Source organism: Gymnoscopelus braueri (genome assembly GCF_963280865.1).
Source record: "Gymnoscopelus braueri genome assembly, chromosome: 15".
Classification (NCBI taxonomy): domain Eukaryota; kingdom Metazoa; phylum Chordata; class Actinopteri; order Myctophiformes; family Myctophidae; genus Gymnoscopelus; species Gymnoscopelus braueri.
In genome coordinates, this window is record NC_137620.1 from 29,831,141 (window position 1) to 29,856,837 (window position 25,697).

A 25,697-nucleotide genomic window follows, 5' to 3' on the forward strand; every position below is an offset into this window, starting at 1 on the left:
AGTCCTGAACCCTTAGCGGAGTCCGAGAGGGCCACAGTGCCTGCAGCCATGCAGCTGAAATCTGACCAAATCAATGTCACCGCACCCACAGCTGCGGCCGTCTACAGAACAACACCTTATTCAGAGCCAGGAGACCCAGCAACAGGGGAAGGGTCTTCGGCAGCTTCCTGTCCTGAGCCGTTGGTGGAGTTAGAGACGCCAGTGAAGCCTGCAGCTGTGGAGCTAAAAGCAGACTCCGTCCCTGTCACCATGCCCATTGTGGTTGCCTTCTACGAAGAGATACCAGGAGTCCCGGCGGTTGAGGATGAGAAGAATATAGCGAAGCTCGAATCCGTGCAGCTGAAAAGCTGCACTCCTGTCACCACCCCCATCAATGCTGCCTTCTGCAAAGAGACACCTTGTTCAGATCCAGGGGTCGAGGATGAGTGTGCGTCAGCTGCTAGTCCTGAACCCTTGGTACTGGCCGAAGAAGATGCAAAGCTTGCAGCCGTGCAACTGAAAGCTGACCCCACCCCTGTTATTACCCCCACCGCTGCCGCCTTCTATGAAGCAATCAAGGACCAGTCTGCAGCGGCTGCCAGTTCTGAACCCTCAGAGGAAGAGGCGAAGGCTGCAATTGTGCTGCTGAAAGCAGACCCCACCACGGTCACCGCCTCCATTGCAGCTGCCTTTTACAAACTGACACCTTGTGCAGAGCCACAGGTCCCAGTGGTCGAGGAAGAGGATTTGGTGGCTGCCTGTCCTGAACCCTCAGCGGAGTCAGAGAAGGCCACAAAGCCTGCAGCCATGCAGCTGAAATCTGACCTCATTGACGTCACCACCCCCACAGCTGCTTCCGTCTATGGACCGACCCCCTATTCAGAGCCAGGAGACCCAGCGGCTGGGGAAGAGTCTGTGGTGGCTGCCAGTCCTGAACCCTTGGTGGAGTCGGAGAAGCCAGTGAAGCCTGCAGCTGTGGAGCTGAAAGCAGACTCCGCCCCTGTCACCATCCCCATTGCCGGTGCCTTCTGCAAAGAGACACCATGTTCAGAGCCAGGGGTCTCGGTGGTTGAGGATGAGTGTGCGGCAGTTGCCAGTCTTGAACCCTCGGCAGTGGCCGAAGAAGATGCAAAGCCTGCAGCCGTGCAGCTGAAAGCAGACCTCACTCCTGTTATCACCCCCACTGCAGCCGCCTTCGAAAAAGCAATCGAGGACAAGTGTTCACTAGCTGCCAGTCCTGAACACTCAGTGGAGTCAGAGGAGTTCACAAAGCCTGCAGCAATGCAGCTGAAATCAGACCTCATCAATGTCACCACCCCCACAGCTGCTGCCGCCTACGGACAGACCTCCTATTCAGAGCCAGGAGACCCAGCGGCTGGGGAAGAGTCTACGGTGGCTGCCAATCCTGAACCCTTGGTGGATTCAGAGACGCCAGAGAAGCCTGCAGCTGTGGAGCTGCAAGCTAACTCCACTCCTATCACCACCCCCATCGCTGCTGCCTTCTATGAAGAGGCACCATGTTCAGAGCAAGGGGTCCCAGCGGTTGAGGACGAGTGTGCGGCAGCTGCCAGATCTGAACCCTCAGCAGAGGCCGAAGAAGATGCGATGCCTGGAGTTGTGCAGCTGAAAGCAGACCCCACCCCTGTCATCATCACCCCCACCCCTGCTGCCTTCTACGATGCAATCGAGGACAGGTGTGCAGCGGCTGCCAGTCCTGAACCTTCGGCAGATACAGAGGACGAGGTAAAACCTGCAACTCTGCTGAAAGTAGACTCCACCATTGTCACCGCCCCCATTACTGCTGCCTTCGATGAAGAGTCACGCTGTTCAGAGCCAGGGGTCCCACCAGTCGAGGAAGAGTCTGCGGCAGCTGCAAGTCCTGGACCCTCGACCAAAGAAGTGGCAAAACCTGAAGCCATGCAGCTGAAATCAGACCCCATGAATGTCACCACCCCTTCCACTGCTGTCTACGAACCAGCACCCTGTTCAGAGCCAGGAGTCCCAGCAGTCAAGGAAGAGTCTGTAGCGACTGCCAATCCGGAACCTTTGGTGGATTCAGCAATGGCACCGAAGACTGCAGCTGTGGAGTTGAAGGCAGACCGCACCCCTGTCACTACCCTCATTCCTACTGGCATCTACAAAGAGACACCCTGTTCAGAGTCAGGGGTCCCAACGATTGAGGATGAGTCCGCAGCGGCCGCCAGTCCAGAACAGACGGCAGTGGCAGAGGAAGTGGCAAACCCTGCAGCCATGCAGCTGAAAGCAGACCCCACCACCTCCACCGTTGCTGCCTTCTACAAAGAAGTCGAGGACAAGTCTGTGGTGGCTGCCAGTCCTAGACCCTTAGTGGAGTCGGAGAAAGCAGCAAAGCCTGCAGCCACGCTGCTGAGAGCATATCCCACCCCTGTCACTACTCCCATCGTTGCTGTCTTCTATGAAGGTACACCCTGTTTAGAGCCAGTGGTTGAGGACAAGTCTTCTGCAGCTGCCAGGCCTGAATCCTCAGCGATGTTTGAGAAGGCCGTGATGACTGCAGCTGTGCAGCTGCAGACAGACCCCATCACTGTCATCATCCCCATCACTGTCATCATCCCCGCCACTGCTATCGTCTACAGACCAACACACTATTCAGAGCCTGAGAATGCGACGAAGCCTACAGCCGTGCAGCTGAATGCAGACCCCACCCCTTTCACCACCCCGTTCACTGCTACCTTCTATTCAGAGCCAGGGGTCCCAAAGGATGAGTCTGCAGTGGCTGCCAGTGATAAACCCTTGGCCGAGGCTGAGGAAGAGCTGGAGCCTGCTATCGTCGTGCCAAAAGTTCAGTCAGTCCTCAAACTCAAGAAGTTCTTTGAACATTTTGGCCAGGAAAATTCCATAGAAAGGAAAGGGAAATGTCCCCCCATCCCACTCTGGTGATGGAGGATATACAGTACATGGCGGGTATACAAAGGTGCCAAGATTTGTTGTCTCTTGTCTAACCAATAGTGATATTGTTTTTTTCAAGGCAAGGCTCTGCAGGAGGCTAGCTGTCTATAAGACGGTTTATCTGTGTGTGTGTGTGTGTGTGTGTGTGTGTGTGTTTGGCTGTAGATAATTTTGCAAACCGCTGGACAGATCTGCACCATACTTCTTGTGAACACTTCCAATAATTAAGTTAAAATGTAATGAAAAAAAGAGTATAAAACATGTGGAATAACATTGGAGGTATTAAGTTATCCACCTTAATTTCATAATGGGAGTCAATGGGGCTCGGAAAGGGGTTGAAACCTTTCTCAGATTTTGAGTAATAAGTGATAGAAACGTCATAAATTATGACCGTCACAGGCTCACCACATGAATCTTGGGGTCCACATTGTAGCTAAGCCATTCCCATGTGGATCTTGGGATCCACATGGTTAGATTTTTTTTTTGTGCCTGAGTGGTGCCTATAGTCGCCTAGAAGAGTGTGTCCATCTGTTCGCCTGCCCCGCTGTCCCTCCATAGTTTGGCAAGTTTGACATTAACATGACATCAGAGATCTACAGGGAAGCAATGCCGTTATTAGATCCTGTCTCTTTTTTTTATCAGGGCATAGTGTCATGGACTATTGCAAACCATTTCCGATAGAGGGCCACATGTGGGCCTGCTAAACATCTGCGGAGGCGTTAATGGATCTGTGTTCAATCAAAACAACCAGTGCTGGAAACCAGCCTGGCCACTGGGCAGGAGATATGAATCAGAGGATTCTCTGCACACTCTACAGACCAACAAGCGGGGGTTTTCAGCTGCAGGGACCACAGATCACGGCAGAATTGGGAATGACTAGGGTGAGATAATAATGACAATAATAAAAAGAAAGAAGTAATAAATGAAACAAAAAAGAAATAAGAAAATATACTGTATATTGCTCAGTAAATTAAAAAACATTTATATATAATAAAATAAGTAAAATATATACTGTACATACACATATATGTGCAGTGCCTTGCAAACATACTGTATGAAAAGAACTGAAAAGAGAATAAAACCCCCCAATTCATCGATTATTTTGCAAGGCACTGTACATGCCTCTCAAAATCCAACCCTACGTCCTCGTCGTGGGAGGTGGAAGCAGGTCATGCTGACTAACAGGGCTCTGGTAAAACTGCACAATTCACCTGTGCAGTGAGTGGATAAATGCAGATTACATAAACATTGACAAATGGCAATGCCATTCTGGTCCTGGGAACAGAAGATTGTGAATTTGTGAGTGTGTGGTGCCGTATAGAACAGGATGGTACTGTACCACCATTTAGATATGTTTTATTGTTATTAATGATTAAGAAGTCATTTGTATACATGTAACACATTTCATACACAGGTTTTGTATGTCTATGCGGACCCCCACACAAGATTTGTGTTGTTAAAATGTTCAAAGAATATTCAAAATTTGCTCAAGATGTTTTGAAAATATAGCCGAACTACAATTCATACAGATGTAAAACAATGTAGGAGATGCAACACGTTGTGAGTCTGTAGGCTATTTTCAGATTGCTGATCTATATAAGGTTAAAGTGGGTAAACTGATTTTGATGCTATATTAACACATTTTGCTGGGGACTTTGAGAACCACTGAAATAAACAATAAAACCAGTATCTAGAAAAAGTGCTCCTCGGAGCACAGGTCTCCGCCAGGTCAAGTAGGTTATTGTTGGCCAGCAATGCTCAGAATTTGCCAATCAGGATGGAATATAAGAAATCGGACGGAACCATCTTGATCACTTGACTATAGAGATAATGTGTACTGATTTGCATGATGTTTGGACAAGATGTGTAGGAGTAATATAAAAAAGAAAAGTCGGCCTCCTGGTGGCGCTATAATAGGGCAATGTTAAAAGGGTAGCGTTTGTTCTTCAACGTAGTGCAAATGTGCGTGCAAAGTTCCACCGCAATCGGACGCTGCGTTCATGATTTGCGGCATTTTGTTCAAAACGGGCCACTCCTGCAAACTTTAGATGTCAATGTTAGCCAATCAGGATGGAATATGAAAAATCAAACAGATCCATCTTGATCACATGACTATAGAGATCATGTATACCGATTTGCGTGAAATTTGGATAAAATATGAAAGCTTAATCTCAAAATATGTGTTTTACATAAGTCGGCCTCCTGGTGGCGCTATAAAAGGCTGATGGGAAAAATGCAGGGCAGATGTTTTTTCTTTTATGCCTTTTATAGCGCCACCATGTGGCTGATTTGAAAATGCTCAAGTGGCATTTCTTCCTCGCCTAGTGGGAATGTGCATGTGAAATTTGGTTTGAGGCATTTTGTTCAAAATGGACCAATCCTGCAAACTTTGGAAGCCAACCTTAGCCAATCAGGATGGAATGGGAAATCAGACAGATCCGTGTTGATCACATGACTATAGAGATACTGTGTAGCGGTTTGGATAAAATCTGTAGGGGTAGAAAAAAAAAAAGGGTTTTGCACAAATCGGCCTCCTGGTGGCGCTATAACAGGCCCATGTGAAACATTTGGGGCAGAGGTTCTGAATTGGCATCCAGGGAGTGTGTGTGCACAGTTTCGCTGCGATCAAGCCAATGGTGCCGGAGATTAGCTGTTCACAGACGGACACACACACAGACACACGGACACACGGACACACACGGACGGACGGACAAGGGGTAAAACATACTCTCGCCATGCCTTTCGGCCTGGCGGAGACAATAATTCACAGGTATCATTATTGACCCTCAAATTGCTTTATTTGGATGTTCGGAGATTACCATAAGATATACGGATGAAGAACAAAATGCTTGATGCTTGGAATGGTTGCAGCCAAAAAAGTCATTCTACTGGACTGGAAGTCACCCTCTCCTCCTTGCTATAAGAAATGGCTTAATGCGATGACTGTAATCATACAGAACAGATGGAGAGAATCCGATGTCACAGATCCAATATGGACAAGACATTCTCGAAAATATGGACTCCCTTCATATACCATCTACAAGGATTGGTGAAAACATAAAAGTCAAATGAATATAAGTGTATAAGATGAAAGATGTATACAATGTATGGCAGTGCTTTGTTTGTCTGTTTGTTTTTTGCTTTGTCATTTATGTTATATTGCGTTGATTTTGTTTATTATTATTACTGTCACTATTATCCTATTTTTTTTCTGTGTATGTGCTGGGGGATGTATACTGAACAAATAAAAAACATAATATACAATAATTCACGGGTGGTCCACCTTTTGACGTGGTGTTTTGTGTGTGTGTGTGTGTGTGTGTGTGTGTGTGTGTGTGTGTGTGTGTGTGTGTGTGTGTGTGTGTGTGTGTGTGTGTGTGTGTGTGTGTGTGTGTGTGTGTGTGTGTGTGTGTGTCTACCCCCATCCTGCTGCCTTGAATCTTATCTGAAGTTCAGATTCCTTTATTCCATTTATGAGTGTCAGCTTACAGTGTGGGAAGCGCTTTCTTAACTGATAGTCCTGGAGGTAACGGGATGTAATGTGATTTAGAAAGAAAATGCAATATTGGCCTTTTGAATAAGTTAGCTTAATGTGCTGGAAAGAACTATACTCTTTGTTACAATGCCTTAGTAGGATCTCCTCGGTGGTCAGTAGGAACACACTGAGGACACTAGCAGGAGCACTCATCCAATGTCATTTCGACTATGCTTTAGCACCTCAAAGGCATTAAAAACAAAACTGCAGACCTCTCAAAACAAACTGGTTAGGTTACTACTAGGCCTTACACCCAGAACTCACCTAACCCCGGCTCATTATGCTGGGGTGGGATGGCTCAGGGTGGAGGACAGAGTAAAGCAACATGCAATGGGCCTGGTCTTCAAGATATGTGAGAAAACAGGGATACCCATGTACCTGTCAGACTACTTCAATAGCGTAAAAGACACACACAGGCACAGCACCAGAAGGAGCCCCACTGATCTCACTGAACCCAGTTTCGGCACAAAAATGGAGTCAAATTTGTTCTACTGCTATGCCGCCAGAATGTGGAATGCCCTACCAACAGTCATAAAAAAGTGTGACTCCTTGCCCTCCTTCAAAACCGCTCTATAAGAGCATCAACAGGTGACTGAAAATTGCAACTGGCCCCTGTAAAAAAGTGAAAAGTCTAAGCTTATCACGGGAAATGACCACCCCCCACACCCCCCAACTGTTTACACATCTTTCTTTTTTATTACTACTCGTATATATATGATGTTTTTGCATATTACTGTATATTATTGTTGTCTCCGCCAGGCCGAAAGGCATGGCCAAGACTATGTTTTGCACCCTGGAGTACTGCCAGTACATACTGGAGTATTTCCAATTGTCTATACTTTTACTTCTACTCCACTACATCTCAGCCGATATACCGATATACAAGCTCACAAGAGCTTGTAGATCTGCTATTTTCAAAAGTTTTATATTTGAAAACGTGTGAAATGGGACATTCTGCATAATGAGTAGGCTAATTTCTACTTTTGTAAGCACATTTTGATACCAATATTTGTGTACTTTTTACTCAAGTACATTTTTTATTCTGGACTTTTACTTAGAGTATTTCTACATTGTAGTATTATATATTTGACTTAAGTGAGTACTTTTACCACCACTGTATAACTCTACATAACAATGTATAAACAAATCTCTTGCATTGCACTCACTACTACAGTCCCTTGATTAAAGCAAGAAAAAGAACAACAGCACACTCTACCGTTTACTTCTGGTATCGCATGCTTTTTATCTGTCTAAACGTCATCACCGAGCGACATTGGATTTGACTCATGATTTGACTACTATCGCTACTATTTTTCAACTGGAAGCAAAAGGATTATTTCTACCGGCATATGATTTAATTTAGTACATTATTCCTATGGACCTTGCCTATACTCTCATCTCAACGCTTTTTGGATTCACGTTGAACCATTTTACTTCAGTTACCCAAGTTAATTCTGTACCCTTACACACACATGGCATGTCAGCGTTGTGAGTGATATCATACAATTATGCCCAAACTCTTTGATATAAAACTTCCTGGAGAATGCAAGAGTTTGCCCGATGGGTTTTGGTCAGCCGTTGACGTGTGGATAAACAAACCTCATGTCGTGAACAAACGCCTTTGTGGAGCCAAAGTGACGGGGGTTAAGGATGTGGACACTGAAGCAGTGAGATGTCTGCTGGACTCCTCACACAGAGATGATCTGCTAGTGGACTCCTCACACAGAGGTGATCTGCTAGTGGACTCCTCACACAGAGATGATCTGCTAGTGGACTCTTCACACAGAGATGATCTGCTAGTGGACTCCTCACACAGAGGTGATCTGCTAGTGGACTCCTCACACAGAGATGATCTGCTAGTGGACTCCTCACACAGAGGTGATCTGTTAGTGGACTCCTCACACAGGGATGATCTGCTAGTGGACTCCTCACACAGGGATGAGCTCCTGTCTTTCTTGACAGGTGGTGGACCTTCTTCAGCTGCAAAGGAAAGCGTCTGGTCCTTTAGTGTAAGAACATTCATTCCTAAAGTGAACTGCTATGGACCAAATCGGCAGAAAGAAATGGTGCTCAAAGGTAGGTGTTTTACAAAGCATGTAAGCTTTGGATGTAACTTCTTTTTTTCTCTACAATGAGGCCATTGACAAATGTTGAAGGAAAGTCAATAATGTTTGTCACAGTGCATCTCAGTATTGCTGCCTTTATTCAGCATTTTAAATGCTGTGAGGAAGACATAGCCTATAATTGTCCAATTTGTCCCCATCTCCTTTTCTAGACTTTGACAGACAACGGGTGACTTTTGTTCCCTTTGAAGAAGATCCAGAAGGGCAGGTGTCTCAAAAAAAGAACAACGTTTATCAGATCCGCCTCCTCCACCAGGCCTGTCAGGAATGGTAACTTAAAAATCCAATTGTATTAGTAGTTGTTATTGGGGTTTTGGGCAAGTACATTACATTTGCACATACATGATGGAATTTCTCCTCTGCATTTAAGTCATTCTATCTATTAGGAGCAGTGGATATCTATTGAACAGTGCCCGCCCTAAACAGGAGAGCAGTTGGGGCTCAGTTATTATTGTTATAATATATTGGCCTGGAAAGGGTGTTGCTGCTTTAATACGATCATAGCTTGCAAGTCAGTGTGACTGAATAATTGATGATTCACTTTAATTTAATTGTAAGATACTGAATATTATTCAACTCATCATGAGCAGAGCTTTCATTAGAGCCTGATATGAAGGCTCTATGACGATTTTGAAAATAATCCCTTTTGGAGCTCATAATTGGCAGCCATCTTGCATTTGAAGGTCAACAATAGGTCAAATCATTAAATAAACATCAAATATGTATTCCTTGACCAAAATAAGCTCTGAAACCATGTATCATTGTAGGTCAAACCATTAAAAAGTTCATTTCCACGGCAGCCATTTTGCGTTTTGGTCTCTCACAAAGTTTCCCCGCCCCTTTTAAAAATACACCCCGGCTAAATTTGTTTAATAACCCTCCTAGATGACAAATCCATTGAGAAACGGACCTTTGCTCTCCACGGTCACAGAAGTGCCAAAAATGACCCTACTATTTGTCTTATGATGGTTAAGCTGGTATCAAAATGAAAACTCAATATCATATGATCATCAGACAAGCACACTTCCACACAAACCATTAAAAAGTTCATTTCCACGGCAGCCATTTTGCATTTTGGTCTCTCACAAAGTTTCCCCGCCCCTTTTAAAAATACACCCCGGCTAAATTTGTTTAATAACCCTCCTAGATGACAAATCCATTGAGAAACGGACCTTTGCTCTCCACGGTCACAGAAGTGCCAAAAATGACCCTACTATTTGTCTTATGATGGTTAAGCTGGTATCAAAATGAAAACTCAATATCATATGATCATCAGACAAGCACACTTCCACACACTTTCTGTTCTTGTATGAGTTAAAACACAGTTGAGACTCATGAGTTTGCGCTGACATAAATATGTGCTCATATTTAGATATTTCTGACTGAAGAGAAAAATAAATAACCCTTTGCACCATACGTATATGTGCATTGACCATTTTTCTTTTGCCCTCTTTCTGTATTGGTTTCAAGCATGCTTTCTGTTTAACCACTTGAACCCTAACATGTAGATCAGCAATTTATTTGGGGGAAAAGAGTGGACCAAGTACAGGCTACAGAGCCAACTCATGTCAAAAAGAATAAGTATAGATCGAGGGTTTGTGTGGTTAAAATGTCAAACTGTAGAGCATAAAAACGTATCCCTTCGCGGCTTCGCCCTCCGGTCTGCAGGTTCTTGGAGCTTCATGTCTTGAGGCCAAACGAGTGGTTTTCTGATGGCGTGGCTTACCCTAAGCTGCCCTGGCTGTCCAGAGACCTCCTGCCTAAATTGGGGCGCTGGGCCACTGAGAGTAAAACCAGCGAGTTCAAGAGCACCCTGTCTCTCCTGCCTGTGGAGAAGTACAGTTTCATGTACCAGCAGCTTAAAGACCAGTACAAGAACATGGTGAAGGTAATGGATTTTTGTGCAAAAGCTCTGTCGCTATTCTTTTGATGTTTTATCAAAATGTCTTAGCTGTCATCATAATTGCTGAATGCTGACATTCTATTTTTCTGTCCTAGGTTTGGCCTGAAGTGACGGATCCGGAGAAGTTTGTCTATGAAGATGTTGCTATTGCTACATATCTCTTGGTGGGTTTAGGCCATAATTTCATGTGTTAAAGTCCCAAACAATATAGTTTTATTCAAATATTTTAGGCATTTTTGCAAAGATTATTGCATTGGTTTATACATAACATTTTGCAACTGTCACCTTAAAGGTCGGGTAAGTGATATTTCTTTGTTGAAGTAAGTGTTAAATAGGTGTTAAATAGCTCTATATTGCTATTGAGTGTTTGTTCAGTAACAGGAGTCTCCCCATCTCTCCTGCTCTTTAGTAAACAGAAAATCAAATTTCAGGTCGGAATACCTATTTTGTCCAATCAGGAGAGGGAACTTGCACAGAATACAGATTAAACAAGTGAAATTGGAAATTATGGCACTAATAAATGAGCAGACAAAATTGGATCTGGAACACTATCAAACTGAAGCTGATAAATGGGTACTCTTTCCTGATTGGCTGAAATCTTTACCTCCTGGGTAAAATTACTGATTGCCAGCTCTTTCCTGGAGAGTGCCACTAGCAAGTTGGACCCAATTTGGAGACTGACCTCTGTGGTAGAACAACTCCAGCTTTTGTTTTGTCACTCAGCTGAACGGTAGCCTGAAAACACAACATGTCCAATCAGTGATCAACTTATTCCATCTAGCCTCTAATTAAGGAGCCCATTTCACAAATCAGCCAAACAAAAACCTTCAGCCACAGCCAAAATGAACAATTGTGTATTTGACAATGTTTCTGCTTATTTAGTCTGCTATGCTATGTCACCAATGTATTGTCCGCCCTTTGCATTTGTAGTACTGTATGGGTATTATATTACTTGCACTCACACTGTGACCAAAGACCATTTTTAACAGCAGCTATGCTTTATGAATTATATGAATTAGCTTTAGAAAGAAGGCTTACGACGCTGTTATAACTCGAACATGTGTGTGCTTTACATTACCTTACCATTGGGGTAAAGGTCCACATATACTGATAGAAAGAAGTTCTGCAAAACAGGTAAATAAGTTAACCACTTAAACCCTACACTTGGCTGACCGGAGTCCATCAGGGCTCTATACTAGTGACCTTTTATGTTTTATGCCCTACGCTAAACAAAATAGCCGATCTACAAGCTGAAGCTCACAACAAAATAAATGGTATCACAATGTAAAGCTTATTCTCTGGCTCTGTCTTTCCAGGTCTTGTGGGCCGAGGAGCGAGCAGAGAAGGACCTGACTGACAAACAGTCATTCGTGGACCTGGGCTGTGGAAATGGCCTCCTGGTTCACATACTGTGTAATGAAGGGGTACGTTGAACTCTGATGTTGCTATTCTGGGAATGTCTTAAGTCATTCAATCCGGGAACGCATCTACAAATGTCTTCTAAATCCTAACAGGTTTCTGAAAACCGTATGTTGCTTTAATATCAGTGGTGCTCAGACTTTTTTCATGTCAAGGACCACCAAAAAATGTATTTGGCCGCCGACCCCCATCTCAAAATATCTAGTTCCAGGGACCCCCCCCCAGAAGCAAAAATTTGAGTTCCAAATGTTAATGTAAAAATATATATATTCAAAGATTTGCTAAAGTTTTCACGATAAAAAAATAATAAAGCAGATCTATGAGCTTGTATATCAGCTATTTTTGAATAGCCAAAGTATAAAATAATGGTTATAGCTCAAATAAAAAATTACACAGATGCGTTCCCGGATTGAATGGGTTAATAGGTGACAATCTCACAATGCATCACAATATGTATATTATGTAATATGTACACAAGAGATAAAGTGACAGGTGTTTATAGTTGCAGTTGAATGATTTCTGAATTATTGTATTCTTTTTGTTGTGTTATGAAATGTAATATAACTTTGAGCTCCATTCCATGTATGAAAAGTGCTATAAAAATTGTTATTATAATTGTATTATTATTAATATATCACTATGTATATATTCATATTATTCAGTTACTGCAATTTGAATTGCTTTGGGTAGATTTTCTCTGTTAAACAGGCCATCTTTATAACCATATAAAGCAGGCCTAGGCCATGTGGAAAACTGACCCCTCAAGAAGAGGTAATTTAAGTAGCCCGATACTAACTGGTGGCAACAATAATTGGAGTGTGGATGAGGCTAACCTTGAACCGGTTGAATGAGGCGATTATGGGCTGACCGCCATGGCATCTTGTGTTGCAGCACCCTGGAAAGGGCATCGACGTACGGAAGAGGAAGATCTGGGACATGTATGGCCCTCAAACCATCCTAGAGGTGAGAGAAGTTCAGTAGGACAGGTGGTGGGAGATGATGGCCTAATTCGGGCATTTAATGAGCGCTATTATATATTTTTTTGGGTGAATGCATTTAATGTAATTTAATCCAATCTGTATGATAGAGTATGTTAATACAATATAACTTGGGTGGTTGTATTTTGTCTCCCTACTCTTCTATTGAGACTGTTAGATTGGGTCAAAGGTCATGTCTCACCTAGACACAGGATCTGACACAAATTTTGACCTGATGGTCAAGATTCAATTTATCCCCTGAGCAAGCAGGCAGGCTCTATTAGCTCAATGGTAAAAAATGCCAGCACTTGCACAGGAAACCGTGTTCAAATCCTGGGTAGAAGAGGAAAGTTACATAAGTTAACTTCTCTATGACACTACTGGTTTATTTTTTATTTAGTCCAGATTTTCATCTTGAATACACTGACTGAGCTTCTGTAACTTACTTATACTAGAAGTGACAGTGTATGTGACAGCAGCTACATACGGTAGCGTATAATTTTAGAACATATTGTTCAACTGTAATTGACATCTTTCTTTATATATGATGAGCAACATGGATGTGCACTTTGATTTACAGTCAGAACGGAAGGCTTCATTATTGATCACTTTTCCATCAGCAGGCTGGACCCTCTCGGAGTTAAATTAACGTACTGTGTATAGGGAAACCTCCATAACCCATTCAAACCGGGAAAGCATCATCAGTGTCATTTGTTTTTTCGTTGGCTATTTGAAAAATCGTTAAAATGCAAATCTTTGAATATATATATTTTAAAGCGAACATTTGTAACTGTATAATGTCTCAACAAATGTCTTATTTTTTCTGAAAAACTGTTGTTGCTATATCAGTGGTGCTCAAAGTTTTTCTTGTCGACCCCCCCCCCCCCCCCCCAAAGATTATATGTTTTCGGCCGCCGACCTCCATCAAAATATGTTGTTCCAGGGACCCCTCAGACGCAAAGATTTGAGTTAAAAATTTTGTTTCAAAAAAATATATGTATTCAAAGATTTGCACTAATGTTTTTTTATTTTTTTATTTTTTTTTTATTGCAGATCTGCAAGCTTGTGCCACGCTATGAGCTTGTAGATCTGCTATTTTTGAATAGCCAAAGTATAAAAATAATGGAAATAGCTCAAATCGAAATGACACAGATGCGTTCCCGGTCTTAATGGGTTAAGAGTAAGACATGCTGTACTTTCCCCTCTGCCTTCCGACTTCAATCTTTCATTTGACAACAAGCTGCTGACTGTTACTGTTCCCACTCCCGGTCATCCATTATTGACTGTGTTTTAGTCTGGGCAAACGGGGCAGCCCAGTCTGCTAGCTCCTCCAGGGACTCCCTGTACTTCCAGTCCTTAAGCTTCATTTGGACTTTTTAACCTAAAACCTATTCTTTGTAAGGCTGAGGATGGGGCTACCGATGGAGTGAATTCACGAGACATTGTTTTATATCAATTTATTTATGCTACACTTCAGATATTTGTGCTTTTTATTATCGCTGGGCAACATATTATGTATCGATATGATATGAGACTAGATATCGTCTGGGATTTTGGACATTGTAATATTTTAATATGGCCTGCGTTGTCTTTTCCTGGTTTTAAGCCTATCTTCGAGCTCACAACGCAGCTTGTAGAGCTGATGTTTTTTATTTTTAAAGTTTGATATTATCGTCACAATATGGATATTAAGGAAATGGGTTAATACAATTTTTCCATATCGCCCAGCCCTTCTTTATATCATTAAAGGTTATCTCTGACGATGTTCCTGCAAACATTTAAAAGGAATGACCATCCTCCCACCTAGTGTCTATATAATGATGTATTAAAGGTTTGATGGAGATTGCAGAGCATTCCATACTGGTGTAGCGTCAGCAGGTCACAATCAATTTCTTCTGACCAAGTGATTCATTGTCAAATTATACCACGTGTGTTTCTCCTCGATCTAAGGAGCTCTTGTGTTTTTGGAATCTTGGCTATTTCAGGAAAAGGCAATCACTCCTGGCGATGGGTTCCTATTCCCTGCTGCAGACTGGCTGATTGGGAACCACTCTGATGAGCTCACGCCGTGGATCCCTATCATAGCAGCCAGGCAAGTCATCAGCAGACACAATCTCACTCAGGCTCTCAAGTACCAGCTGATCTCTTCAATTTGGACTAACATTATTGCTGTTCGGGTTGAGGAGGATGAAATGTGTGTGTGCGGGTGTGCGCGTGCGCGAGCGTGTGCGCGTGCGCGTGCGCGTGCGTGTGTGTGTGTGTCTGTGCCTGCCTGCCTGTCATGGCTTCAATGTTAGGTTTGTGCATTTCAAATGCCCGCCACCTGGTGGGGATGTTAAGCCTTAGTCTGAAGATTGTTTTTGTCTCCTCTTAATAGAGAGAAGTACTCTTGTGGTGGATTCTCCCAACTAAATGGTCTTCATTTCCTGTTTGTTGAAACTTAACAGTTCTGAGACTTAACAAGCACTAACGGATGATAAAAATAAAAAATCTGGTTCATACTTCTGGAAATATAACAATTGTTCATTCTCAGAGAGTGCATGCCAAAGATTGTTTTGTCTTCATACTTTGCTTTCATTTGGCAGGTCATCTTCCACTTGCCGATACTTTGTCCTGCCCTGCTGCTTCTTTGACTTCTATGGGAAGTACCAGAGACGTCAGTGTAAGAAGTCCCAGTATAAGGAGTACATAGACTTCATCACTGAGGTTAGCCAAGCTAGTGGCTTCAACACCGAGGAAGACTGCCTCAGAATACCATCTACCAAACGGGTACGCTTACAAAAATGCCATTTGAATATATTCTCATTAGTGGCCATTTTGCTCTCACTTCATACTCTGACATGTTTTTTTTCATTGGAGTGTGGATCTTATGTCATTTAATTGTAGTTGCCATTTTATATATCAGGGCTCCAGACTAACTTTTTAGGTGATTGCACAGGTGCGTCTAACCTTTTCATATGTGCACCAGCATATACTTTAGGTGCACCCTCACATCCACACACATAGTAATGTAATGTGCAGTGGTGCGACCAATGAACATTTTTAGTTGCACTGGACAGATCAACATTTAAATCAACATAACTTTAATTGAACAAGGCAGATACACCTAAGGATGTTGCAAAATAATCCACAAAATACTTTTGCACATAAAAATACCAATTTATTAAGTCTAGGTGCTGGCTACTGGTACCCATTTTGTCACCCCCTTTTGGGGTTCCTGTTGCTATGTACTGTATATAGCAACATACGTGTTTTGTAATTTTTTAATACATATTTGAAGTTTTTCAGAACATTTTCAGGATTTAGAAGGTGTTTTTAGAATCGGCCTCAGGTCTAAATGGGTTAAATCAATTCCTCCTTCAGGGGTCACATGAGTAAATCAATACTTTTTCACATTTTCAAGCAAGTTGAGCAGTGAGTAGGCAGGCAGGTTTATCAGGAAAATAAGTTGAGTAAGCTGATATAATATATAATTCATACTAAAATTGAGCTAAATTTTGGGTAAATTATTTACGCTCTGAGTCAAATTAATACTGGGTTTACTCTGTCTACTATGAAATGAAGCACAGCTGTGGAGATATCCCCGCCTCAGTTCCCATCTGTCCGCCTGGACCTCATTTAGTTTAGGATTGTGACTGGCCTAAGTACTACTGTACGTTTTTATTGTTCCAGAAGGGCGGTCTGCTTTATGGCTTGTGGTCATTAACTGGTACAAGACACATAAACACATACTGGACAGAATATTGTGTTATTTGTCTTAATGTGTGACAGTCACTTTAAATGTGTATTTCATCAAAGCTGTTGGAATGAAGGATTTTAAATCCGTGGCTTCTATAGTATAGGGCGTAGCCGTGGCGGCATCCATTTTTCCCATAGAGATTTCCGAAAATATTTATATAAATAAATGTAAGCCTGTAACCAAGCCATCCAGGTTCCTGGTGAATCATGACCATAAAACATTTGATTCTGTGTCAATTATTTTAATTGAAAACCGCAAAAGAAAGCGTATTTATTAAATATAGTATATCATATAATTATATTTTAAAATACATTTTGTTCAATCAAGCATGGCAACTTCTGGCATGGAATCTATTTTATTTGCAACCTCATACAAAGTCTCCAAACAACTCAACTCCTGAACACAGAAGGAAGAGGATCTCTGCAACTACCCCTATTGTTCACTGGTTGTTTTCAAATTAACATGCATTAAATAAATGGTTGCATTCCCCATGTGTCAAAGTAACATCACAATAACCCAACAATAGAACAGATGCACCCAAGGCATGCTGCGTCCCTCCTCAGCCAACAAACATCCCAGGATGCTACACACTACATGCAATGTTATGTAATTTAAGAAAAAGAAAAATCCAGGGAAAACTTATGTATGTTTAATATATTCATATTGCTTGTGCTATGCTCTGCGTAACCTACATTTTTAACTGTGTGGAAGCTGCCTGTTTCTCTGATAGAAAGGATCTTCTTTTCCTGCAGCCTATTTAGGAGTGTGCTAGAATTAACATGCACCTGTAATGTATTTAGGAGTGTGCTTGAATTAACATGCACCTGTAATGTATTTAAGAGTGTGCTTGAATTAACATGCACCTGTAATGTATTTAAGAGTGTGCTTGAATTAACATGCACCTGTAATGTTTTAAGAGTGTGCCTGAATTATCATGCACCTGTAATGTCATGTATCATCATGCAGACATACGGTGAACTTCCTTGTGCATGACATCACCTGGACAGCAATCTCACCTGAACATGGGGCTAATAGGGCATAGCAGTGGCGGCCATTTTGTGGTGCCACAGATCGAAAACCCATTCATTTTTCCCATAGAGATTTCCCAAAATATTTGTATAAATTATCCTGGCTCCTGGTGAATCATGACCATGTCAAACAAATTTAAAACTGCAAAAAAATAGTATTTATTAAATATAATATTTCATGTAATTAAATTAAATAAATTTAATATTTGATTTTGACACAGAATCAAATGTTTTATGGTCATGATTCACCAGGAGCCTGGATGACTTGGATCCAGGCTTAAAATAATTTATAATATGTTATATGATCATTTAATAATAATCTCGATGCTATGCCCAAAACATTTGAAACGTTGATATATTGATTGAAACTATATACTATGTCCACCCAGACGTGAATGGTATTAAGATGGCTGCTTTGCTATTTATTTAGAATTTACCCGTTAACATTTATAGTATTACTTTTTTAGCCCTTACAGGAAGACATTTGTCTACCTTTTTTATTCCATCACACATCACTCGTTTTTTTAAACTTCTGTAGGTGTGCCTGGTGGGGAAGTCAAGGAACTACGAGCTATCCAAAGAAGCAACGGCAGAGGACCGGCGAGCTCGTTACATACAGAGCCGCCAGACCTTCTCCGGGATCACGGGTCAAGGGTCAAATGTCGAGGGCGATGGAGGCAGTCGCCATGACGACACTGTCACCGACGGGACCTCCGCGAACAACTGGGGAGCTGGCTTCCAGCCCAGAGATCGAGTCGAGATCGTTAGGAACTGCGCGTCCCTCCCCCGGGATTTTATAGACGGCGTAGTCCTCCAGGTCGCTAACGCCTTACTGGGACTGACCACGGATGGAGAGGAGGACACTCTGAACGTGTGGAACCAAGGAGGTAGGAAGAACCCCCAGTTGTCTCAATTGACCAGTGGTGGAAAAGATACTCACATTTCTTACTTAAGTAAAAGTATCAATACCGCAATGTAGAAATACTCTGTTACAAGTAAAAGTCCGGAATTCAACATTTATTTGAGTAAAAGTACAAAAGTTTTGGCATCAAAATATACTCATTATGCAGAATGTCCCAATTCACAGGTTTCAAATGTATACATCTTTTTTTGAAAATAGCAGATCTACAAGCTCACAACGCGTCGCATCGCGGAGCGCTGAGCTTGTAGATCGGCTATTTTCGTATAGCCAAAGTTTAATTAGGGCTGAAGTGGTAAATGACATAACATATGTTTTGTAATAATAATCAAAATCTACAAAGTAACTACTAACTAAAGTTTTCTAATATTTGTACTGGTGTAAAAGTACAATATTTGACTCTGAGATGTAGTGGTGTAGAAGTAAAAGCATACAAATTTGGAAATACTCCAGTAAAGTAAAAGTACCTCAAAATGTTACTTTCAGTACAGTACTTATGTAAATTTTCTTAGTAGCCGATCTAGAAGCTCAAAACGTATAGATCTGCTATTTCCACTATTTTTGAAAGTGTTTGAAAATATATGAATATTTTTAACATGGAAATGATTATGACGATTATGCAAAAAGAATATTGCGATTATCTCAAATAATTGATTAGGCGATTATGTAATAATTGTGACAGGCCTACACATGGGTTCAGATTGAATTGAAACTACGAGTGCGTTTAGTCCTGTTTTTTGACGATCCGAGGTACTGCTGCGGTTCCTGTTCTCATAAAGAGAAGGTACGTGAGTCATATCAAACTCAACGGCGGTTGTTGATGAAACCGTATCAGGTAAAACTCTCTCTGAACAAGAGAGATGAGTCACTTTCTGCTTTTCTCGTCGCTACCTTTTATAGAGCACTTTGCAGGATACATCATGTATGCGTAACAGTGTCAGTGGCGTCTTCAATCTCCAACTCTGTCCTTTACCTGCCTCTACTGCCTCTTTCCCTGCCTTCAGCTCTTTATCTCGTAGCGTTCGTGGGCCGGACCCTCGTGGCACAGGGTGACCCCGCCTTGAACCCTGTCGGCTGTCGGTAATGCACGCTGCGGAAGTCACCTCCCGCTCTGCTCGCTCCGAAATCACAAGCACACACACACACACACACACACACACACACACACTCACTCTTATATTCCACCCACACCTCATGCTTTTTCAGCGCCAATGTAGCACTCTGTCACACACACACACACACACACACACACACACACACACACACACACACACACACACACACACGCACACGCACGCAGTCTCACGCACCCTAATGATGGTGGATGAGATAAGGAGATGAGATCTACTGTGATTAACCTATTAAGACCTGAGGCCGATTCTACAAATGTCTTCTAAATCCTAACAGTTTTCTGAAACACTTATGTTGCCATAATATCAGTGGTTCTCAAACCTTTCCATGTCAAAAACCCTCAAAATTATAGGTATTTGGCTGCGGACCCCCTTCTCAAAATATTTAGTTCCAGGGACCCCCAGAAGCAAAGATTTGAGTTATAAATGTTCGCTTTAAAATAAGATATATTCAAAGATTTGCACAAAATGTTCATGATTAAAAAAAAATAGCAGATCTACTAGCTCATAGCTATGAGCTTGTATATCTGCCATTTTTGAATAGCCAAAGTATAAGATAATGGTTAACGTGGTTAAAATCTAAAATGACAGATGCTTTCCCGGTCTTAATGGGTTAAAACAGAAAATTCTCTGTCAGGTTGTCAGGGGCTGAAATTAGAGACGAAGAGAATATGAAGGGAGGGAGGGCAAAGGAATGAAGAGAGATGGGGGGGGGGGGGGGGCTGTAATCTAGGATAGAGATGAATAATGCACATCGTCCATGATTTATGCATGAGTATGCATTTGTATTGAGGTATTCCAGCCATTTACACTATGTGTCGCTGTATAGGAACCAAAGGGCAGATTCAGGACGAACTGGACTCTACCGTAAGCTAGAGTTATTCTTGCTGCGCGTCGTGTCGCTCACAGAAAATAGCAGATCTAAAAGGTCACAACGTGTCACGCTGCAACGCATTGTGAGCTCGTAGATATGCCATTTTCGGTGCATGACACCAGCGCGCAACCAAGTATAAATCAGGCTTTATAGACAGTGGTGTGCCCCACTGTTTGTAGCAGTTTTGTTAATAGTTATGACAAGTTATACAAGTTGTCATAGCTGTTCACTTATAATAGCTTTATTAGAGTTAAGAGCGTGGGTGATGGGTGGTGGTGTGTGCTAAATTTTGAGCTCTGCATTTTTTAGAGCTACTTAGTCATCTCCACTCTGCATGAATTTGAAAAGGCGTGAGCAGGAAACTCGAGGCTTCCCAACAGGCAATCAGTCTCTGGCTGTGTTCACGTTGCTGTGCAGAGGGGGAACACCTACTGTATAGTACCTCAACTGTATGCAAAGCCAAGCCAAGCCATTTATAATGGTCTGTGCCTGGTCTTAGTTCAAGGCAGAGCCTACGTTGTCAATACTGCCCTTCTGCCATTAATCCCCATTAACATTGCAGCCAGTAAAGGGCAGCTCTAAACGGTCTATTGATATTATATTAAGGCCCTGAGTTCCCTGGCGTCTGGGCTTTACGTCTGACCCGTCTGCCCCGATTCACACTATGGAACTGCTCTACCTGCCGTAACGCAGGAAGTTTTTATTTTGCTAGGTTTTTCTTATGTACAGTGTGCACAAGAATGTATTGCATGTTTCAAAGGCACATTTAGAAGGTTTGGGCACATTCACATCTGATTTACACTTTAAAGAGCAAATATACTCCAACTATAGCAAGCGTTACAAATGTAAACAATCTCCAGGCCAATAAATAAAGGCCAATCTACAAACATTACAAATGAGCTTATTCTATAAATGTTATTATACGTACCCTAAGTAGCATGATCGAATATTGAAATGAATGTTAAACAAATCTCTATGTAAAAAATATCTGGTGTGGGACAACAGTATTTAAACAGGGACTACTATAGTGCAATCACCGTTTGCTGTATGAAAAGTATGTTACATACAATAGACCTAAACATCTTTGACAAATTAGCAATATCCACTTTTCCCATGTCAGTAGTCATTAGTGGCTCAACACTAGTTGGGAGAATTGCACTGTGATGTGTTTAATAATCAGATGCAGCCATGCAGGTCTATATGACCTGCATGTTATGAAACTGCACATAGAAGCATCAGAAACCATATGGTTAAGCCTGTCACAATTATTACATAATCGCCTGATCGCAATTTTCTGAGATAATCACACTTATTTTTGAATAATTTTCATAATCATCATAATCAATTTCCATGTTGAAAAAGGTTCATACATTTTCAAAAGATAGCGGAAATAGACGATCTACAAGCTCTTGTGAGCTTGTAGATCGTCTATTTCAATTTTTTAAATGTATTTTGAAAGTATAAAGTGATTACTTTGTATTATTTAAGTTATTTGTCATATCTGCCCTGTGAAAGCTTTGTTTATGACGCTTAAAAAGCCAGAAATGATGCTCTGCTCTCTCAACATGTCCGATAAGGAAGGGGAGTTTGTCATTTATACAAACCAAAGGTCAACAGAGATCGAATTCCCTTCTGGGAGAAAAAAGGGCGTGCCAGAAATACAAAACCCCACCTGAAGCAAACGGGGGGGGGGGGGGGGGGAGGCTGGCTGCTACTGTATGGATGAAACTGTACCATATTCCTCTGCTTAAAAGGGTCTCTAACGCAGTGGTTCCCAAACCTTTTAACTTCAGACCCAAAAGAGAAATTTGCTTTCTCCCCGGGACCCAAACTGACAAAAATACGTAATGAATTTACCACCCTACTGTGTTTCAAAATAGTGAAAATAGCCGAGCTTGTAGATCTGCTATTTTCACCTATTGGATTATTTTTTGTTTTTGTTTTTAATTGCTGTAATTCTTTGAAAAATCTTAGATTTTTTTTAAGAAAAAAAAAAAGAAATTTTGATTTATTTTAATCTTTTGAGAATAAATAAATAAATACAATAATAGAGCGGGTATTTACCCATAAAAATTGGTTCCTGACCCAAAAATGGGTCCCGACCCACTGTTTGGGAAACGGTGCACTAACAGGTTAATTCTGGAAATGTAGAGGCGTTAAGCTGTGTGTGTTTACTGTAGTGAGGTGCAATACACATCGCAGTATGTGTCTTTTCTCTTCCTCGCTCTCCTTGGTATCTAAAATTACTGTGCCGGTGGGAGGCAGCACTTACAGTAGTGACAACAATGACTCATACGCTCAAATGGCCGATTGGAGCGCGAGGGGCGAAATTCTCCTGTTGTTATGACAGCGAGTCTAATGGAGCACACTGACTGGCATTGAACTGACTCGTACTAAATATGTTTCCTTTTCTCACCTGGATTGTTACTGACCTCATGCCCTCCTAAACCCTCCAGATGAATGGGCTATGGCAGTGGTTCTAAAACATTTTCCCGTCAAGGACCCCCAAATTTATGCCTTTGACCGCAGACCCCCATTTGAAAAGATTTTTGTGCCAGGGATGAGAGAATATTTGTCAACCATTGTCAAATTATTTTTGAAAACAGCTGAACTACAAGTTCACAATTTGTCACAAATATGCCCATATATGGACTGGACATGTTAGGCTAGGCTACGGGTGTCGTTGTTTGTGATGTCAGACCAGAGCTCGATCAGCGGTAGGGGGAAGAGAAGGAGAGAGATGGAGACCGTGAGAGATCCTATTTCAGACCTAATGAAGAACTGCTACGGTCGAAACGTTGTACTTAATCAAATACAAGTTTATACTTGGAGCTATTATACAGCGTGCGGACTTCCCTTCCTCTTCTAATGTACGTATGTTAGTTCAGCACCTGTACATTTTTGTAGGGATTTGATTGTGCGTGCTTCCCTCTGGACTCAGATCCTATTTCACCCAAGCAATAACCCGGCCAATGCTGAGTATCGAAACCTGAACACGCTGATCCATACGTTGCTTTGTGACGTGTTGTCAGCACAATATCCCCTGGCAATGCCGGAAAAGCAGCTTGTTCATTCATGTATTCATTGGCGATAGATGTATGACAGATGTATATAAATTCATGTATTCACTGTACATTTATATTTATTGATTGACCCTTAGATAGATGACAGAGAGAATTTAAGCACATTATTTTATGTTGTCTTCATTATCGTTCTTATGTGTCTTGGTTTGGTTCTTGACCATTACCTGTACCTCTCCTGTGTTTCATTTTTCTGAACCTACACTGCTGTATAGTGTAGGTTCATGTTATCGTATCTTATCTCAGCTCCCCCCCATCCATTGGCTACTTTCCACTGAACATCTCATCTCTTTTCTTCCACTTTGTCAGGCAGTCTCTCTGTGAGAGAGGTGGCTGAGCTCCTCCAGCAGGACACCCTGCAGGTCTTGAAGAAGGAATGTGGAGGTCTCCAGACCCTCCTGAAGAACAACCACCAGGTCTTCAGAGGTAGGTGCAACAGAGTCCACCACCAAATAGACTGTTTAGTTATTTATATTTTGTTTCTGTTTTCCAAGAAGACCACTAAAAACTATTTTGAGATTGTTGCTTGCCATCTCTAATGCACTGTAATGTAATTCACTTGTATGGAATGAGTCCAATGTCAGCTTGATAGCTTTGATTTTAATAGACTTCTTCCTTCCCTTTGCCAGTTCAAAATAATATAAACATTAATAAAAGAAACGGGATAAACATTAATGTAACATTAATGATTAATGTTACATTAATGATTAATGTTACATTAATGTTTATCCTTTTTATTTTATTAATGTTTATCCTGAGTGTTTCTTGGAAGATCTAGCTTCCCCGCCTCAGTTATCGTGTTGTACTTCTTGTAGTGGAAGGAGGGACGGTCTATATACGAGACTGGAGGTCGCCATTAAAGAAAAGGAATGCCAGGGCAGATGCCAAGCGGAAGCCTTCAGATCCCGGTGCTCTGAAAACTCGATACTGCTGGTTCTACAGCCACCACCCTCAGGGATGCCCCCTGCAGGCTCAAGAGTGTGCCTTCGCCCATGGACCAGATGACCTACGACCCTCCACCAAACCACTGAAAAAGATGAAAAGCTCAGTGCTTTGATTTATTCATTTATGCATTTCTTTGGACTTTAGAGTATATTTCCCTTATTATTGAAAGCCAGGGACAATGTGTACCTCTGAGCTAAAGTTTCATGGTTAAATAATGCTGCATACTGTGGACTATGTTTTTCAGTCTGCAGTAATGGAATAACATCTTGATTATTATTGGGGAGAATTATGTGTGTTGCCTTTTATAACAGAAACATTCAAGATTAAATCTTTGACCTGTAAGATAAATTCAATTACTGCTGGAGGTTAATGTGAATTATTCGAGTAAGCAAAGAAAGTTTCTTTTTTTTCTTTTTTTTCTTAAACAATGGCAATTCAATGGGCTTTTCAGAAGGCATAATGCCGCATACAAAAATAATCAAGTAAAATATATAAGAGGTATAGCAATAATAAAGGACAAAGTGCAATTATGTTTTGACTTCTCACACTATGAGCAATAAACTTGTATCAGGAGTCTTGTAGTGTATAGAAGCATTTATCCTTCTGTTGAACCTTTTTCCAGGTTTGCCAGGCACAAACCTCTGTCATTCAGTATAGGAACCCACCTATTGACCACATGAACCCTAGCATCCATATTCTGGACATGTCATAATAGGTGAACATTCGCTGACAATAGACAATCAATACAAGTTCACAACACGTTGCGATGCGATGCGTAGCTTTTTCGGCGAAGAGCTTTGGTGCAGAGGGAAAAAAGGAGTGGACCATGTATAGACTCTTGGATGATTTACGATTCTGTGGCAAATGACTCGCAATACTTGGCACTCGCTAAGCTCGCTCGGCGGTGCCTCTCGTGGCTCAGGTCACCTTCAGGCGGCGCCCCTCTGTCGGTGAAACTGAGTGCACCTTTTTAAATCTGACTGGTTTTTCAATCGTACTGTGACATATACACTACTACTGTACGTATGTGTGGTTAAACCAAATACAACACATGGGACTATCTGGATTCCAGTAATGTGCTCAGCGTTATAACTCTTATCAGCTGCAACAAAAAGTTA

At 41.8% G+C, this 25,697-nt stretch overlaps 1 protein-coding gene across 1 annotated transcript; it reads left to right on the top strand.

Annotated features, from left to right (window-relative positions):
- The first annotated feature begins 7,738 nt into the window (after window positions 1–7,738).
- On the top strand, window positions 7,739–25,240 carry trmt44 (tRNA methyltransferase 44 homolog). The gene is made up of 11 exons (XM_080451259.1): window positions 7,739–8,518; window positions 8,718–8,835; window positions 10,234–10,453; window positions 10,564–10,632; window positions 11,785–11,892; window positions 12,779–12,850; window positions 14,850–14,956; window positions 15,450–15,633; window positions 18,170–18,518; window positions 23,944–24,060; window positions 24,450–25,240. Exons 1-11 carry the CDS (start codon window positions 7,951–7,953, stop codon window positions 24,689–24,691), a joined length of 2,154 nt encoding a protein of 717 aa, XP_080307385.1. The 5' UTR covers window positions 7,739–7,950; the 3' UTR covers window positions 24,692–25,240.
- The last annotated feature ends 457 nt before the right edge of the window (window positions 25,241–25,697 follow it).